Source organism: Grampus griseus (genome assembly GCF_964374135.1).
Source record: "Grampus griseus genome assembly, chromosome: 3".
Classification (NCBI taxonomy): Eukaryota; Metazoa; Chordata; class Mammalia; order Artiodactyla; family Delphinidae; genus Grampus; species Grampus griseus.
This window is the reverse complement of record NC_139019.1, coordinates 123,392,190-123,409,646: the sequence shown is the minus strand read 5'-3', so window position 1 is coordinate 123,409,646 and position 17,457 is coordinate 123,392,190. Positions and strand designations below refer to the sequence as shown.

The 17,457-nt window shown below is 38.5% G+C and overlaps 1 protein-coding gene across 4 annotated transcripts in view; it reads left to right on the top strand.

Annotated features, from left to right (window-relative positions):
• JAKMIP2 (janus kinase and microtubule interacting protein 2) overlaps positions 1 to 17,457 on the top strand; it is a gene marked incomplete at both ends in the record, with an annotated part of 63,444 nt that overhangs the window by 11,205 nt on the left and 34,782 nt on the right. For 3 of the 4 annotated variants that reach the window (XM_082651624.1, XM_082651626.1, XM_082651625.1), the window contains 10 exons: positions 351 to 848; positions 4,423 to 4,632; positions 6,488 to 6,586; positions 7,844 to 7,990; positions 8,880 to 9,020; positions 11,077 to 11,133; positions 12,049 to 12,168; positions 13,106 to 13,234; positions 15,882 to 15,965; positions 16,649 to 16,711. In XM_082651624.1, coding sequence (XP_082507750.1) covers positions 351 to 848; positions 4,423 to 4,632; positions 6,488 to 6,586; positions 7,844 to 7,990; positions 8,880 to 9,020; positions 11,077 to 11,133; positions 12,049 to 12,168; positions 13,106 to 13,234; positions 15,882 to 15,965; positions 16,649 to 16,711 — 1,548 coding nt within the window. The remainder of the gene's footprint in view (positions 1 to 350; positions 849 to 4,422; positions 4,633 to 6,487; positions 6,587 to 7,843; positions 7,991 to 8,879; positions 9,021 to 11,076; positions 11,134 to 12,048; positions 12,169 to 13,105; positions 13,235 to 15,881; positions 15,966 to 16,648; positions 16,712 to 17,457) is intronic. The other variant, XM_082651627.1, reaches the window with a different exon arrangement.

Sequence of the window (17,457 nt, the reverse complement as noted above, 5' to 3'; positions counted from 1 at the left end):
ACTACAGCCTCTGATTCGTAGGTCTGGGATGGAGCCCCTGCATTTCTGACAGGCCCCTGGGTGATGGCTGTGCTGCTTGTCTGCAGACCACACAGAACAGTAAGGCCCCAGAACATCAACTATTTTTCTGAACAAAGTAATGTAAGCACCCTCGGGTATTTCCTCCTTTCCCACTGCATTCCCAGCATTAAAACGCCTGTGGTTCCCCTCGCTCCTTCCACAGGGGGCTGGAACTTGAAAAGAGACGAGGCATTAAGAGATCTCAGAGGCCTGAGCTGCCAGTCCTGCCTAGGAGCACACCTGTTTGATGAGGCTCACCTCTTTTCATCCTTTCACCTCTCTGCCTTCAGGTATCTAAACTCGAAAGAGAGAAAACTCAAGAAGCCAAGAGGATCCGTGAGCTGGAGCAGCGCAAGCACACGGTCCTGGTGACCGAACTGAAAACCAAGCTCCACGAGGAGAAGATGAAGGAGCTGCAGGCCGTGCGGGAGAATCTCATCAAGCAGCACGAGCAGGAAATGGCCCGGACGGTGAAGGTGCGGGACGGGGAGATCCAGAGGCTCAAATCGGCGCTGTGTGCGCTCCGGGACGGCAGCAGCGACAAAGTAAGGACAGCGCTCACCATCGAGGCCCGCGAGGAGGCCCGGAAACTGTTTGATGCAGAGCGCCTTAAGCTCTTACAGGAAATTGCGGACCTGAAAACGGCCAAGAAGCAGGTGGATGAGGCGCTAAGCAATATGATCCAAGCGGATAAAATCAAGGCTGGGGACCTCAGGAGTGAGCATCAGTCCCACCAAGAAGCCATCTCCAAGATCAAGTGGGAGTCGGAGCGGGATATTCGGAGGCTGGTTAGTAACCCAGGGCAGAACCATTCTCTTTCCAGGCTTCAGAGTGCTTTGGGGTTTGCTTTTTCATGAAAGGTGTCTTTTTCATGAAAGGTGTCTTTCATGAGAGGATTGTAAACAGTACCCTCCTTCTGTCTAGTGCTATGGCCAAGATGCAAGATAGGTCAATAGATAAGTAGATGCGCCCAGGCCAAAATTGGCATTGTAAAAGGTAAAAGATTTTGGAGTCACCTTTCTCATGGAAACTGGATTCTTCCAGCCCCACACGTATGGAGAGTATGGGTTTAATGACTCCTGTTTTCTTGGATGTCCATGGAAATATTCTGAATTATGAACTCTTCCAAAATCAGCATGTTTTGTAGGCTTTCCATTTATAAAATGTTCTGGGGTTTTTACCGGGGAAAGGGAAGTTTCTTTGGCTTTCAAGGTGTCTGAAAATGGCAGCCACTGGGAACATCCTCTGGGATTCACCTGTCTTCTCTCCAGGAACCGTGTCTGAAAGCAAGAAATAGAGCTATAAAACCCCTAGTCATTTTACAAAGAGATCTTCTTTCCCAGAATAAACAGGGGCCACTGAAAATAGGGGCCATTATAATTCTTAAATTGGATGTCATTCCTAAATAGCTTATTTGCTATTACAAATTTCCAAGACTTCCTTCAACCCCTACTGAGTTGAGTCTTTCTTTTTAATATGTATGACCAAAAGCCACGTCAGTCTCTCACTATGCTTAAAAGTAAAACAAATAGAATTATTGTGTGAAAGCTATAATGTTGCAGATTGGCCTTCTCTTAGAAGTATTTATATGCATCTATATTGAGAATGTTTAGCATTAGTTATATCTTGGTTATATATTAACTATCACCTGTTCGAGTGTACTTTATGCTTCTCTAAAAATATTTTCTTAGGAAAAACTACACCTTCCTTCTTGTGTGTGCCAGGTCTAAGCATTTATATTCTAAGAATTCCAATTATGTGTCTTAGACAGTATCTCTAGGATTTCAATTTTATGTAAAAAATGGTTATCGTAGAACATTTTAGAAAACTAAACATGTGATTTTCTTTGTACTGCAATACAGTGTGACTGTAAAATGTTGCCTTTGCTACACTTTCCAAATTCTTTATCTGCAATTCATACTATCGCATTGGTTGACAATAAAGACCAAACACAGTGCAGAAATATTGGTCTCTGCCCTGCCTTTGGTTTTTAAGACAACAATGGCTGATGAAGAAAGAATCAAGACTGTGAACTCTGGAGTCAGCAGGTAGGTAAGGAAGCTTACATTAAATATTTTTGTTTGTCGATGCTTTTAATGTAAAATCTTAAATGAAAAGGAAGCTTTACATTAAATTTTTTTTACATTATATTTACATTAAATATTTTTGCTTGTCGATGCTTTTAATGTAAAATCTACAAATATATCTACCTGTTGGTCTGCAATTTCTTCCATGATTTCCTTTCACCAGCACATTGCAGAAGCAGACATGAAATCCCTCTTAATAACAATGTAAAATCTAATCTGTCTGAAGATCGGTTCAAAAATTGGGTACAAACAGAAAAACAGGGGAAACTTTTTCATTAATACAGATGCACTTCATTTTTTCCTTCTAATCCTGTTCTTACTGCAACACCCAGTTTTATTTTTGGAACTGAAAAGGAGAGAAATGGGAGCTATTCTGTGTAGAAAATTTTCCCAGGGAATTCTGCTATGTACCCATCTAACTAGAAATTTGGAAGATTTTCAGTATTCTGAAACCAGAGTCCATATTTATAACCAGCATGCAATAGAGACTGCTTGACACTAGGTACTGGATAGTCTACAGAAAACCACTTTGGGAAAATGCTGGAAGGATAACCTTGGCATAAGTATAGCATAGGGCCAAATAGAATGGGCTCTAGGGTCATAAGACTGTATATTAAATCAGTCTTCATCATTTATTAGCCACATGACCATGAACAAGTTCTTAACCCTTTGGGTCCTCAGTCGTCACCTGTGAAATGGTGATAACAGAACCTATATAATAGGATTGTTATAAAATTAGACAAGGTATGTAAGGCCCTGAATGCCTTGAATGTAGAAAAAGATCAATAAATTTCAGTTATAATGATGAGGCTGATTATATGGGTGTAATGGGGTGATTTCCCAGCCAGTTCAGTTATGTAGGGTACTTAAGAACCAAGTAAGAGCATGCAGATCTGGAGCTACGGTAAACTGGAAATAAACCATAGATGACAGATCTAACAAAGGAACGTGCTACTTAGATAAGAGTAACACTGGACTCAAGTTTCCTGCAAGGAGATAAAATGAAGACAATGCTTTTACTCCCAAATTAACAGGACAGCGTTTGATTACTTGCCAAGTTATCAGATGATGTCACAGCACCATGGCCTCCCAAAAATGATCTAAAATTTTATCCTGTGACTTGGAGGCAGTAGCTCACAGAGAGTTACATGTGGGAAGATGTGATTGTATAATACAGTTTCTGTTCCAAATATATATAAATATGTATTTTGGTCTTAGGAACACAGCAAAGAAAGATTTATACCAAGTGATTTGTTATATATAAGGAGACATTTTTATAAAGAGGAGAACAGTATACTATCGTTTGCATTAAATGTGTCTATTCTATTTCCGTTTTTAAGATTCTCATGGAATATAATGAAATGAGAAGAAAGGTTTTACCTAATGGCTATGCTTTCTTCAGAGATTGTTTATAGATATTAACTTCACTAGCCCTCACCCAGGGATGGCAAAAAGTTTTCAGTCCAGTGGAACTCTGATCAACTGGTATCAAATGCTTTTGGCCTTTAGTTGAGAAGTATTTCTGAGGCCATGCCCAGGCTTAACAAAAATGAGTGTTGGGATCAATAAATATATCCCACAGATATAGGTGGGAAAATAGTAACTAATATTACCAGGTATTTTCTATTCCAGTTCTTGTCCCAACCATGATTTTCTGACTATAATAGTAAAATGGTTGCTAAGAACTGGCTGCTCTGAAAAATGGATAGGAATGGAAAGAACCATACAACATGAACATGGAAGGACAAATTCACCACTTGAATGCAAACATATTGGCCTTAGGAAATGATGAGGATACTGGAAATACTGTAGCTTCTTCAGTTACAAATGACCTGTTCATAGTTGTTACTGCTATTTAAACTGAACTCAAAAGTCATTCCCCCAAGCAGGAGGTAACATCACACATTGTCCTGGGAAACATTGTAGTAGAATATTTAGCATCTGTCCTTATTAACACTAATGCCCTGTTTTAAAGTTAACTTTTGCTTTCCATATCCAACCAAACCAGACTGTTTCAAACAATATATTGAATCACAGCACCTACATAGGATATACTAGAGAGAAAAAATTACCCTCCTTGACACCTAATTAGTCTAGGATGGTCGTTCATTACATATTCCTGCCTTGTCTGACTCCTGAATTCAGTATACTTGTCATATTCATGATTTTTTCCCCTATATCAATCAGCAGAACAAAAGTTAAGCTCATACCATTGTAAAAATGCATTTCTTTGCAGCATTGTTAAATAAAATGTCATGGGTGTCATTTAATTCAGATGGATGAAATCAAAGCCAAGGACAGGATCATCTTTTCCCTGGAAAAGGAACTGGAAACCCAAACAGGCTATGTACAGAAACTCCAACTGCAGAAGGAGGCTTTGGATGAACAGCTCTTTCTGGTCAAGGAGGCTGAATGTAACATGAGCAGTCCAAAACGAGAAATTCCGGGAAGGGCAGGAGATGGCTCTGAACACTGCAGCAGTCCTGTAAGTCTATTCAAGTTGAAGTTAGAAACTCAGGAGTCATCTTTTATTTAGCGCCTAAGTTTTACTTTTCACTTAAGCTCTTTTCCTGTTTACTACAGAGCAATCAATTCCACCTCCTACTATAAAACAAGCAAGTATCTTAGGAGCAGAGTTTTCTAAACTCATAGACAACAAAGTGGTCTGTACTGCATTAGCTGATCACAAGAGAATTACATATCTTTTAAAATCCTTTATAGAATTTTTCTAGCCATGATACCTGTCCAAACATCAGCATATTATAAGAATCATAAATTAGATGAAAATACTTTGCCTCTTGCCAAGACTGGTCATTTTCCCTTGTGTGAACAATTGAGTTGAAAATTGGTAAAAATGGTTGTCATGTACAGGGGTCAAAATGTATAACTGTGTAAAAGACTAAACCATTTATAATCGTCACCTGAAAGCTTCAAGTCTGATTGTTTGACACTTATTTTCCTGGAGTTTCCTCATGTTATATGAGAAATTATTTTCAGAAGTTTAGTGATAGAAATCAGCTTGTATATAGTTTACTTTCATATCTTATACCTTGCGAATTATTTAGTGCTAAAAAAGATGACAATGTATTTTTTAGGAACAGAGGTAGGTTCCAAAGTAGTACTTAGAACTGACTAATAAATAATTTATGAATATATGTGTATATATATATATATATATACATACATATATCCCAGTAGGTGGCGGAAAGAATACTGAACTAGGATTCAGCAGATGTAAGTTTTAGTTCTGTCACTGACGCTTAGCTGCAGTGTAGTAAAATTGTCAAGAGAATGAGCTCTAGAGTCATACCCTTTAGTTTAAATCCTGGATCTGCTGTTTGCTTTGTGACCTTAGGCAGATCCTTTGACTGCTCAGAGTTTCCTCATCTGTAAAATAGAGGCAATAGTGGTACTCCACAGAGCTGGTCTAAGGTTTAGAAGAAAAGATATGTAAATACAGAACATAGTGTCTGGCACACAGCATCCAATACATATTAGTATAGACCTTGAACAACTTACGACCTCCCTGAATCTTACCGGTTCTGCTGAATCCTTTAGGATATTGTGAATCAAGGAATAGAGTGTGTGTGAAACTGCTTTGCCAACAGTACAGCACTATCAAAATGTAAGATGATAATGGAATTGCAAGTATATATGTCCTATGGACTCTAGAGCACAGACTTAATCTATGACTGCTGCGTGTAAAGTGATTCCATGACTATTATGCCAGTGGGGAAGCCCGCTGATCTGGGCAGAATCTACCAGCGAAGTTTATCCTATAATCTACTGTCTTCTATACATGAAAGTAATGCACCAGCCTTCTGAGTCTGACCTTTTTCTCCGGGGTGTGCAGGAATTTGCAAATCCCATCCCTATATCCTGCTCTATCCTCTCTTTGGCTAAGAGTAATAGCAGGACATCTGTCTAGGCTTTGGGAAGCAATGTGCAGCCATGACACGAGGGATGAACCTCATGTAACCATGAACCTCATGTAACCATGAACCTCATGTAATCACAGCGTGACCTTGGTCTCACAGCTCACAGATCTCATAAACTGATCCAACCATCTACCACTTCCTTTGCCAGGAGCCAGGGCTCCAGGGAGTATCTGCCACATGGAATTCATTTACAACTTCAAACAGGCTTGATCTTAAACCCAAGCAGAGAATATTGGGGATTGGAATAGGGTAAATATTTACTCTTCTCTGAATAAGAGAACGTTTTACTCTCAACTCATGAGCCAAATGAAAGGAACCAAGCCTATTACTTTTATGAGCAGTATTCTAAAATTTTGTGAAAAGTATTATTGAAGAAATAATAATTTTAATTTTCATGTGTAGGATTTGCGAAGAAATCAAAAGAGAATAGCTGAGTTGAACGCCACCATAAGAAAGTTAGAAGACAGGAATACCTTGCTTGGAGATGAACGAAATGAATTGGTGAGTTCTAAGCAAATTTATTTTATTTTATTATTCTTTAAACATTTTGTTATAGTAGTATATACGATGTTATAGAAGTATAGCACAGTAAGGAAAAGTGCACAAATAATAAAGGTATGGCTCAGTAAATATGCCCCAGTGAAGCATATTATGGGCGAAGCACCCATATAACCACTACCCAGATGAATAAGTGGAAGATTACCAGCATCTCAGGACTTCCCCTTTGTGTGACCTCTTTCAATCACCATCCTTCTAAAGTTAACCACTATACTGAATTCTCTCACTATAGATGTCTATCGCCATTTTTAAAACGTGTTGTAGGGAATTCCCTGGCGGTCCAGTGGTCAGGGCTCGGCACTTTGATTACTGGGGCCTGGGTTCAGTCTCTGGTTGGGGAACTAAGATTCCCTCAAGCCGTGCGGCCCAACCAACAACAACAACAAAATGTGTTGTAAATGGAATCATATGATAATTACTCCTTTGTGTCGGGCTTTTTTGCTCAGCATTCCATTGGTGAGAGTCATCCACTGTGTTGCATGTAGAATTCATTCATTTTCACTTTCTATCATATTCAATTATATATGATATAATTATATATTTATTGTAAAAGTATAAACAATATATGATATGTATATACAATTATATGATAAATATATACATATTCATCTATTGTTAATGGACATTAATGTTGTTTCATAACAGTTTATACCTGTTAATGGTGCTGCTACATGTCCTGGTGAGAAAATGTGCTCATGTCTGGGGGGAATATACTAAGGAACAGAATTACTGGATCATAGAGTATGCATGCAGTCAGCTTCAGCAGTTGCTACCAGTTTTCCACAGTTGTCTTAATAGCCACATTTCCCCCAACAATGTATGAGAGTTGTAGTTTCTCCATGTCTTTGTCAACATGCAAAGTTAATTGGTCATTTTAGTCATTTTGGTGGGTGTGAGGTATATTCTTATTGTAGGATTTTCATTTTTATTTTCCTTCTCACTAATGAGGTGGAGTAACTTTTCAAATATCTATTGGCCTTTTGGGTATCCTGTGTGATTTGCCCTTTGTCTTTTGCCCATTTCCTCTTGTGCATTCATTTTCTTATTAGTATTAGGGATTTTTTACGTCATTTTGGGATGCTTGTGTTTAAAATATCATGCTCTGTGCCTTACATTTTACATCTTTTTGGTGGCTCTTGGTATAATGAAGTCATTTTCAGCCTCTAAACACGAGGGACACATTGTCTTATGTCTTCTCAGTTAAAACGCGTGCGGGAAACCGAAAAACAATGTAAACCTCTTCTGGAAAGGAATAAGTGCCTCGCCAAGAGAAACGATGAACTGGTGGTGTCTTTGCAGCGCATGGAAGAGAAACTAAAAGCCGTTACCAAGGAAAATTCAGAAATGGTGTGTACCACAGACTCTGCAAAACTGCAGCTTCTTTCCTTTTATTACTCTGTTAACCTGACTTCCTGGTCTTTCCCAGTTTATTTTTAAAATACAATGCTATTTGTGAAAGCTTAGGTTTTTCCCTTATGTAAGCAAGGAACACATAAGGAAGAAATCAAGAGAAGGTTGCTGGCTTTGAATTTTGTGGGGTTTCTAAATTTTGCAGAATGATGAGAGCACTTCCAGGAATCTGTACACTCTCCAAAAGCTCCAAAATAGAGAAGCAGAGTTTCAACCTAGCTCCTCAGCCACAGAAACCTCCTTCCAAGATAAACAAGGTCCTACTGTATAGCACAGGGAACTATATTCAATATCCTGTGATATTCCAGAATGGAAAAGAATATGAAAAAGAATATATATATATGTATAACTGAGTCACTTTGCTATACAGCAGAAATTAACACAACATTGTAAATCAACTAAACGTCAATAGAACATTTTTAAAAATTAATAAAATTTAAAAAATAGAAACCTCCTTCCAAGAATTTCACTAATGTGCACTTTGTGGAACCATACGGTTGGTACCCCACATCTCCTAAGATCTTGCATAGTAACTGAGAACAGATGCCATCATTTTCATTATATATAGAGGTGACGTGCTAACGTACTCCTTCACAGACTTCCCGTCCTGCTGTAGAGATCTTCAGACATTCCCAATGATTTCCACCTATTATAGAAGACAAAATGTACTTGAGGGTGTTAGTTGGTGTGTGTGTGTGTATTGAAGCTGGGCCATTTTCACATTTAGCTGTAGCCTCATAAAGCTTCTACAGATATTTTATGTTAACCACTAAAGTTTGGGATTTTCAAAGTCTCCACCTGCACTTTCTTTTTTCTTTCAACCCAGAGAGAAAAAATTACATCTCATCCACCCTTGAAGAAATTAAAATCTCTGAATGACCTCGATCAAGCTAATGAAGAACAAGAGACAGAGTTTCTAAAACTTCAGGTCATTGAACAGCAGAACATTATTGATGAGCTCACAAGGGTAGGTCTTGATTAATCTATAAACTCTAAGCTGTTTCCAAGGACAAGTAGCCAAGAAATCAACATACACTAGAAGCAGTTAATAATTTTGGTAACACAAATAATAGCTGCAAAGCACCTTAAAATAATTCCCAAATGCATTATAATGTGAGTAGGTGGATCGTGTGATGTATCTTATAATTGCTTTCCAGTATCAAGATTCTGAGGCTCAGAGATTAAATACTTGGCCTACAATAACAGGACAATAACAGGTCTCTTGTTTCCCAACACCTGATTCAGTGTCTGGCGCATAGTGGTAGTTTAATAAATATTTGTCGAATCAACACCAACGTCATAATGACATAACAGCTGAAATTCCAGTCCAGATCTTCTGACTGTGACTTCAGTACCTGCTGAAGTAGGTAAAGCAGTTGTTACTCCCATCTGCATCTGGCTGAGGCCTATGTTACCTACAACTTTGGGCTGAGACCTGTATACGCGTTTGGGTTTTCCTGTTTGCCTCTGTCTTTATTATGTGAATGACATCTGTGATCACTCTTGAGGACCAAGCCAAGGCTTACAGAGGTGAACTAGTGATGGAGGAGTTTCAAGCAGTAGTCTCCAGAGTAGGGTGAGCAAGATGACTTACTGCCATTGAGGGAAGAAAAGATGATAAATTCTGCTTTATAATTATTTATGGTTCACCTTTTTAAAAGTTTCCATGTTGAGTGCATGTTATAATGCATATGCTACATTTGGAGGGTCATCTAAGTATAAATTTTAAAAGGTTTGGATATATTAAGGTTGCATGATCAAATTACTTTTACTTATAAAGGTGAAAGATCAAAAAAGTTAACACCACTGGCTTAACCAGATTATTTCTTAAACATGTGCTTAAAAGCTCTATGCCCCTCACTTCACTTCCACATCCTTAATAACTCATAAATCTCACAGATTCACTAGTCCAGGAATTTGCTTGGCTTTGAGTATCCTGAGTTTAAGCTAAAAGTTTCTTACAGAATTTTGAGGCATGTCCACCAGACTTTCAAGAAGACATAAGTATCACTTATTCCATCCACTTTTTAAAAAAATATTTATTTATTTGTTTATTTGGCCGCGTCGGGTCTTAGTTGCGGCACACGGGATTGTTGTTGCAGCGTGTGGACTTCTCTCTAGTTGTGGTGTACGGGCTCCAGAGCACACAGGCTCAGTAGTTGTGGCTTGTGGGCTCTGTAGTTGTGGCACATGGGATTGCCCTGCAGCATGTGGGATCTTAGATCCCAGACCAGGGATCAAATCCGTGTCCCCTGCATTGGAAGGCGGATTCTTAACCATTGGACCACCAGGGAAGTCCCTCCATCCACTTTTGAATTTGTACAGTAAGTATATGGAGTATTTAGCAGGTGGACACCAAAGTCCCAGGATATCTCCTTTCACAAAAAGAATGAATTAAGAAATCGATTGTTATTTCTAGATATTCTTTGAATTTCCCAGAACATTCTAACGAGGACCACCCCCCATCCAAAAAAAGAAAACACTAGATGATTCCAACCAAGCAGATACCCTGTCCCATTTTCAGAGGCTACAGGTGAGAACAAGGATCCAAGCATAGTCAAAAGATAGCTTTCTATGCTTTTCAAGTGATTAAGTGAAAAGAATGTTTTATTCTTTAAAATAAAATAATATTTTTTTCCACACCTAAATTTAAAATAATTTGGGATCTGAGAAAATTGAAGAATTGTGCTTTGGGAGAACATGAATGACTATTTTGTTCTTGATTTCAAGTATAACACACTTGAAATCCAATTAGCAACACAGTGTACACAGTGTACTTCCTGACTGTGAGGCTCTCAGATCCACATAATCAGGAAAGGTCATAGAATATCCTTCCTTTGAAAATACTTAAGTATCAAACCCAAAGTTGCCAAAATTTACAAAACATAATCTTATTTTAAATAGAAATATGTAATGCCTCAGGGGAAAAACAACTCTGTCTTTGGGGGAAAAAAAAACCCCAAAACCCTACGGGGAGATATGTACCAACTCAAGATCTGAAAAGTCGTTAATCTATTTTCCAGGACCGGGAAAAGCTCATTCGTAGGAGAAAGCATAGAAGAAGTTCCAAGCCAATTAAGGTAATGAGAAAACTAGGTTATCAGGCTTTTGCCACACACAGAGCCAGAGAAGTGAGGCTTGCCAAGGAATCTTCCTGCAAAGATGTGATAAATCACATGTTCCTGAATTGCAGCAAACCCTGGGGCTTATCTGCCGGAAGAAAACCTCTTCTCTTGACAGTTCTCAGAAGTCCAAAAATGATTGCGTTGTGGATCTTAACCTGAAAGGGTTTGCTTTAATATGAGTTCCTCTTAGTGAAGAAGCCACTAGGTTTGACATAGAAAGGGTTATCTGACAAGCTGGAGAGTCACACTCCAAGAACATGAAAGAGATACTTATTATTTGATGTCTCCCCTGAATAATATTAGCATCTGGTACCCATCCTATAATTGATTAATATATTTTCATTATTCACTTGGGCAATATTATTGATAATGATACTCTCAATCCATGAATATCTGTATAGCCTCTTATAATCCACAAAGTTTTGTTATTTAATTTGTCAATGTGTTTGATTTTTGCTCTTAACAATTGCATCATTTGATTTGGATGTGGAATTAGATGATATGAGTTGATAATCCCTTCCCATAGATGCCTGGACTTTCAGAATTCCTTAATTATATTTTAAATACTGGACAGAGTAAATGACATAAAATCATCATGGTATAAAATGTAACATAAAAGAGGATACAGTGTTTTTATGAAGAGCCCAAATATTAATGAATCTTCCTCTGAAATATCAGAAGTGAAATAACGTAGGACAAACATTTATTGGAATTATTGTGTTCATGCCTAATATGTTTATTTCATCAAAGAAGCATTAAAGGATCTATGTCTTCTCTGTTCATTTGCATGTTTGCCAGTTGACAGTGCTTTAATAATATGTTGACTTTCCCCACTGTTTTATTGGTAAATATGTACTGTCCCTCCATCAGAGGCCTGTTTTGGACCCATTTATTGGCTACGATGAGGACTCCATGGATTCAGAAACATCATCCATGGCCTCATTTAGAACAGACCGAACGCCAGCTACTCCTGATGATGACTTGGATGAAGTAAGCTTTTTCACTTCTCTCTCCTTTTGTGATATTGTCACCACATCTTTCCTTGAAGGGGGAGAAAAACCATTTCACTTTTTATCTGCTTTATGAACAGCACATAATCTCATAATAGTGACCAATTTTGAGACTGTGCTTGACTTTGTTACCTCTTAGAAATAGCTTCACCTATGTTATGTAGCCCTTGTAGAAACTTCTCTGAAGTTCAGCTCTGTAACTTGAAGACTTCTTTCAAAATAAAATTATTCTTCCAGATTCTTCATCCAGAGGAGGTGTGAACCAAAGAAGAAACTTAGAGGAACAGCTTTTAAATAAGTCTAAGACAGTGTTTAGCCAAGTTTCTTTGTTGGCCACCTTCATCTGAACTATCTAGGGGGTTCAATTACCATGAAAGTTCCTGGACCACACAACTCCTGACTCAGGATCTTGAGGGTGGAACCCCCAAATCTGCATTTTTCACAGAACGCCTTGATGATTGTATTATGCTCTGAAGTTTGGGACCTAACGCTGTAAAACTATGTTTTTATAATTTATCTGGGGAAGAAGTTGTTAGATATAAATGTATTGAAAGGAACTGAAACTAAAACTCTGATTACCATCTCCTCAAATTTGGATCCAAAATCTGGGTGTACATTTTTCTCATTTGGATCCAAAATTGTCTGTAATCCAAGCCCAAATGGGTAATAATCAGAAAGGTATAAATAAGCAAATGCTTCTCTTATTAATGAATACTTAAATATTTCTGAAATGCGCATCTGGAATGTGTCATAGTATTTGTGCCCATACACATACTTTAAAATTAAGAATAAAATCACATAGAATCCAATAGCATACAAACCTTTATTTCTCTTTAAAAAATGGACAAATGCTAATATTTCACATTGAACACAGGACCTGAACATAATTATTTTTTGACTTTTTTTTTAACCTCAAGAGTCTAGCAGCTGAAGAATCTGAGCTACGATTCCGACAATTAACAAAAGAGTACCAGGCTCTCCAAAGAGCCTATGCCCTCTTGCAGGAGCAGACTGGAGGCATCATTGATGCTGAAAGAGAAGCCAAGGTTAGTGTACATCTGGGAGAGTGCCCTGAATAGGCTTGCGACAGTCATAGCATAAAAGTATTGCAGACATAAAAGTACCAATAGGGTAGCTTTCTCTGTACCCTTCTCTCCACTGCAGTTTTGAACTGCTTTATCTTTTATGTCAACAAACCTTGGATCTAGAGACATTAGAACCAGCTTAGATCGATGCTTTTGTTCCTTTAAAGATAGTTGAGTACATAGTTCTTATTTTTGCTATTTGAAAACTTATATTTTCAAAGCTAAACAATGTTGAATTTTGGTAATCCATGTTTTTTAGTTTCTTGCTTAATAAAAAAGAAAACTTTTATCTTTCAAAAGCAATGGTTAGCCAGTTCTTTTTCTTAGTTAATAAGTGCACAGCATTACATTGACAGCTTACTGAGAATTGTCACTAACAATATCTCACTTAACCCTTGTGCCAGCCCCCTAAGGTGGGTATTTTATAAAAGAGGAATTTGAGGCTCAGAGAGGTTAATTGAATTGCCCCAGATCACACAGCTAATAAATGCTAAACTGGGATTCCAAGTCATATCATACTGGGTCAGTTGTTTTTTCCATTATGTTGCAACTGCCTCTCATAAGTCTGTTTTTTAAAAAAGCCACATACAGTACTAATACTTGACATTTATTGAGTCGTTGCTGTGTTTTAGGCATTGTATTGAGTACTTTATATGCATTATCTCATGTAATCCTAAAACAACTCTATGAGTTAGATGCTATTATTAACTCCTTTTTACAGGAGAGGAAATAGTAGCCTAGTAGAATTTAAATGTAGCTTAGTTAGGTTAAAACCAGGGTATGTAGCTTAGATGAAAGCTAGGATATGAACCTCGTCCTTCTGAGTTCAGTCATAACCACTATGCCATAACTTCCTTATAGGTTAGTTTACTTGGGGCAAGAAAGAGTGTGACCATCCAGTGATCTTATCCTACTTCCTAATTAGAAGACCTACAATGTACTGAGGAGTGTTGTAGGAACTACTGTTAGTTGGTTAGTGGGAAAGGATAGATATTATAGCTATATTTTTAAATGGTAGCATACATACATACATGCACATACACATACATAGAGAGCAAACATTAAAGAAAACCCACTGTGATTTGGAATAGACACGTAAGCAATCATTAGGAAGGGATGTGTGTGTGTGTGCTTTCATGTCTGTGCCCTAATACTGTAAGAGTTGTGGATTCCTTTATCAGTATTTACTACCCATTCTTAGCAGTGTAGGATTGGTCAATTGAAATAATAGCATATGCCTTGTTTTTTGGAGAGGTGACGACATAGAACCCAGTTCTCTTTCTCTAGTCTCACTCTCCCATCAAAATACAGGTTTAGCACTGTTTATGGCCATTAAAGTAAGACAACTTAACTATTCTGAGCAAAATAGCCTAAAACAAATCAAGATGTTGGGAAAAGAGTAGTAGAGTAAATTCAAAGAAAGTAGAAATGCAAAAATAGTATAGATGAAAAAGTATCAGTGAAAACAGAAGACCTAATCACTTCAAGACAAGGACAAAAAATAGGTTATACTCAACACCCATTCAAAGTTAAAATAATTCTTTTTTTTTTTTTTTTCCGGCTGCATTGGGTCTTCGTTGTGGTTCACGGGCTTCTCATTGTGGTGGCTTCTAGTTGCAGAGCACGGGCTCTAGGCACACGGGCTTCAGTAGTTGTGACACACAGGCTTAGTTGCTCCGAGGCATGTGGGATCTTCCCGGACCAGGGATCGAACTCGTGTCACCTGCATTGGCAGGTGGATTCTTAACCACTGCGCCAACAAAGTTAAATTAATTCTTAGCAAACGAAGCTTGGAATTTTTTAACCTGATAAAGAAGCTAACACTAAATATAACACTTAACAGTCCAAAGAAATATTCTCCTCACAGCGAATAATAAGAAAAGAATACTTATCATCACTGATTTTGTTCAACTTTGTTGAACCTATCCAGATCATAAGACAAGGAAAAAAAATATGTGTATGACCAGAAAACAAAAAAAGCTATTTTTCACAAAAAGTAGGATCATATTAAGAGAGAATACAAGTGAATCTAAAAAATTACTAGACTAAATGAAGTAAGGTTGTTCTGTACAAATCAGTGTCCCAAACTGCTGATGTGCGCACACGTGCGTGCACACACACACAAAACACATGATAGATACATACATACATAGATTTGGATTTAGATTTAAATATAGGGCACAAAGTTGGCTTCAAAAGAACAGAAGGATTTTGGGGAAGCAAAATGGGAGAAGGCTTTCCAGAAGGGGAAGTCGTTCAAATAAAGAGAGAAGCGGAGAGGTACAAGGCATATTTAGGAAACAAGGAGATCACCAGCAGGTAAGGGATGGACCCTGCATTGATAGTGGTGGGAAAAGATTGGAAATATAAGAGAAGTTCTCGAATCCTAAGCTAAACAGTTTGAATTTTAACCTGATGGTAAAGGGAGCCACTGAAAATTGTACACAGAGAATTTAGGTTGTAAAAATAGATAGAAAATATTCTTTGGTGATAGAAAATTCTTTTTTTTTTTTTCTCAATTGTTGAGTTCTAATCAAGGAACACGAGGGGAAGAAAAATGTTGAGTTGCCATTTTACGTACTGAGTTCTGGAATTTTAATTTCACTAGGCTCAAGAGCAACTCCAGGCAGAGGTGCTAAGGTATAAAGCCAAAATTGAAGATCTGGAAGCGACTCTGGCTCAGAAAGGGCAGGTAGGCATTTGGTTGCTCCCATTTCTGCAGATGCAGACAATTCAAACTGACCTTCCTCTAGATCACCCTGTGCATGGGCCCATCCAGGACACGGCTTGGCTCTCCACAGTGACCTTTCTCAAACTGTGTCAGAATGTTCAACTCTCTGTTTCTGTCCCTGGTGTTTGGTTGGCCAGAGTGTGAACCCAGCTACAACAGTGAATGAGGCTGGGCAAGAGAGAGAATGCCAGAGGAAGAGGAGCCCTGTACACATAGCCTAGAGTGGTCATGAGCTGCTAAGACCAAGACCCACCCCTCAAGCTGCATTCTTTGCCTCTATGCTACATTTATGGTTCTGCATTTTAATGTTTTCCATCCATATGTATCTAGCCTGTGTGCATTCTGACCCTTTTCACTTTTTGCCTGTGTGGTCACTTCTGAGTCCCCAGAAGGCTGGTCCTGGATTATTCAGACTTAAAAAGATAGGGATAGTGAGTGACAATAAAAAGGGGGTTCAATTTTCCCGGCAACTTTGGCCCCAGTGTCTTGGAATAAGGAGCAGGCCGGGGTGGATGTCATTTACCAGTCGTTGGCAGGCAAACAATCCGGGTGGAGAGAAGACGGCTCTGGCAAAGTGGTTTGACGACACATGCTCTTTCATGCCACTCTGAAATGCTGACTGCGCGATATTCTTTGTCAAACAGGATTCACACTGGGTAGAAGATAAACAACTTTTCATTAAGAGAAACCAGGAGCTTTTAGAAAAGGTATGTGGGGCACAACACCCTAGTGGGGCAGAGGAGAGAATGATGAGAGATCCAGGAGCAGCAGGGGGTCCTCTCAGGAGTGGCACAGGGGCTAGGGGACGGGGAGGCTTTTCTGGCGCTGTGCTCCCCTCTGCTGAGTGCCCAACTGCATCTCTGTCACTGCCATCACCATCAGTTGAGTGGCACGTGGTGTGCATGGCTCTGCGCTGGGCGTTGTGCCGACTTGAAAGGATGTGATCCCTGAAACCTATTGATTTGTTACCCATATATATATACTGTATATGTACTGTACGTATATATATATTTACACACCCACACATGCACACATCCTATGTGGTTGTCCATCTACAAGAGCACCCTTTGAATAGGACCTGTTATTTTGTGCAAGGACATGCTGCAACCTAGCATAGAGTGTGTTCTTACTGTTAATTTTTTGCTAATGTTCGCTGCTTGTTTGTTTATTTTTTATGAAAGAACATTTCAAAAGATACATCCAGATCACAAAAGAGCATTTCCAGGAGGTTGGAACAAATCAAGATGCAAAGGCTTGGTTTCGGCCCAATAGATAAAATTAATTTGGGTTAGCTGAACATAGACTTTTGATTAGGGGCAGTGAAATACATCAGAGATCATTTTAAGTTCAAACGTGGCTTTTCCTTTGGTATTTCCCTTTGATGATGTGAAACGATTACAAAATAATCTCATATTATTCTTGACAGAAAAAGAATTTGAAAGCCCATTTGAAA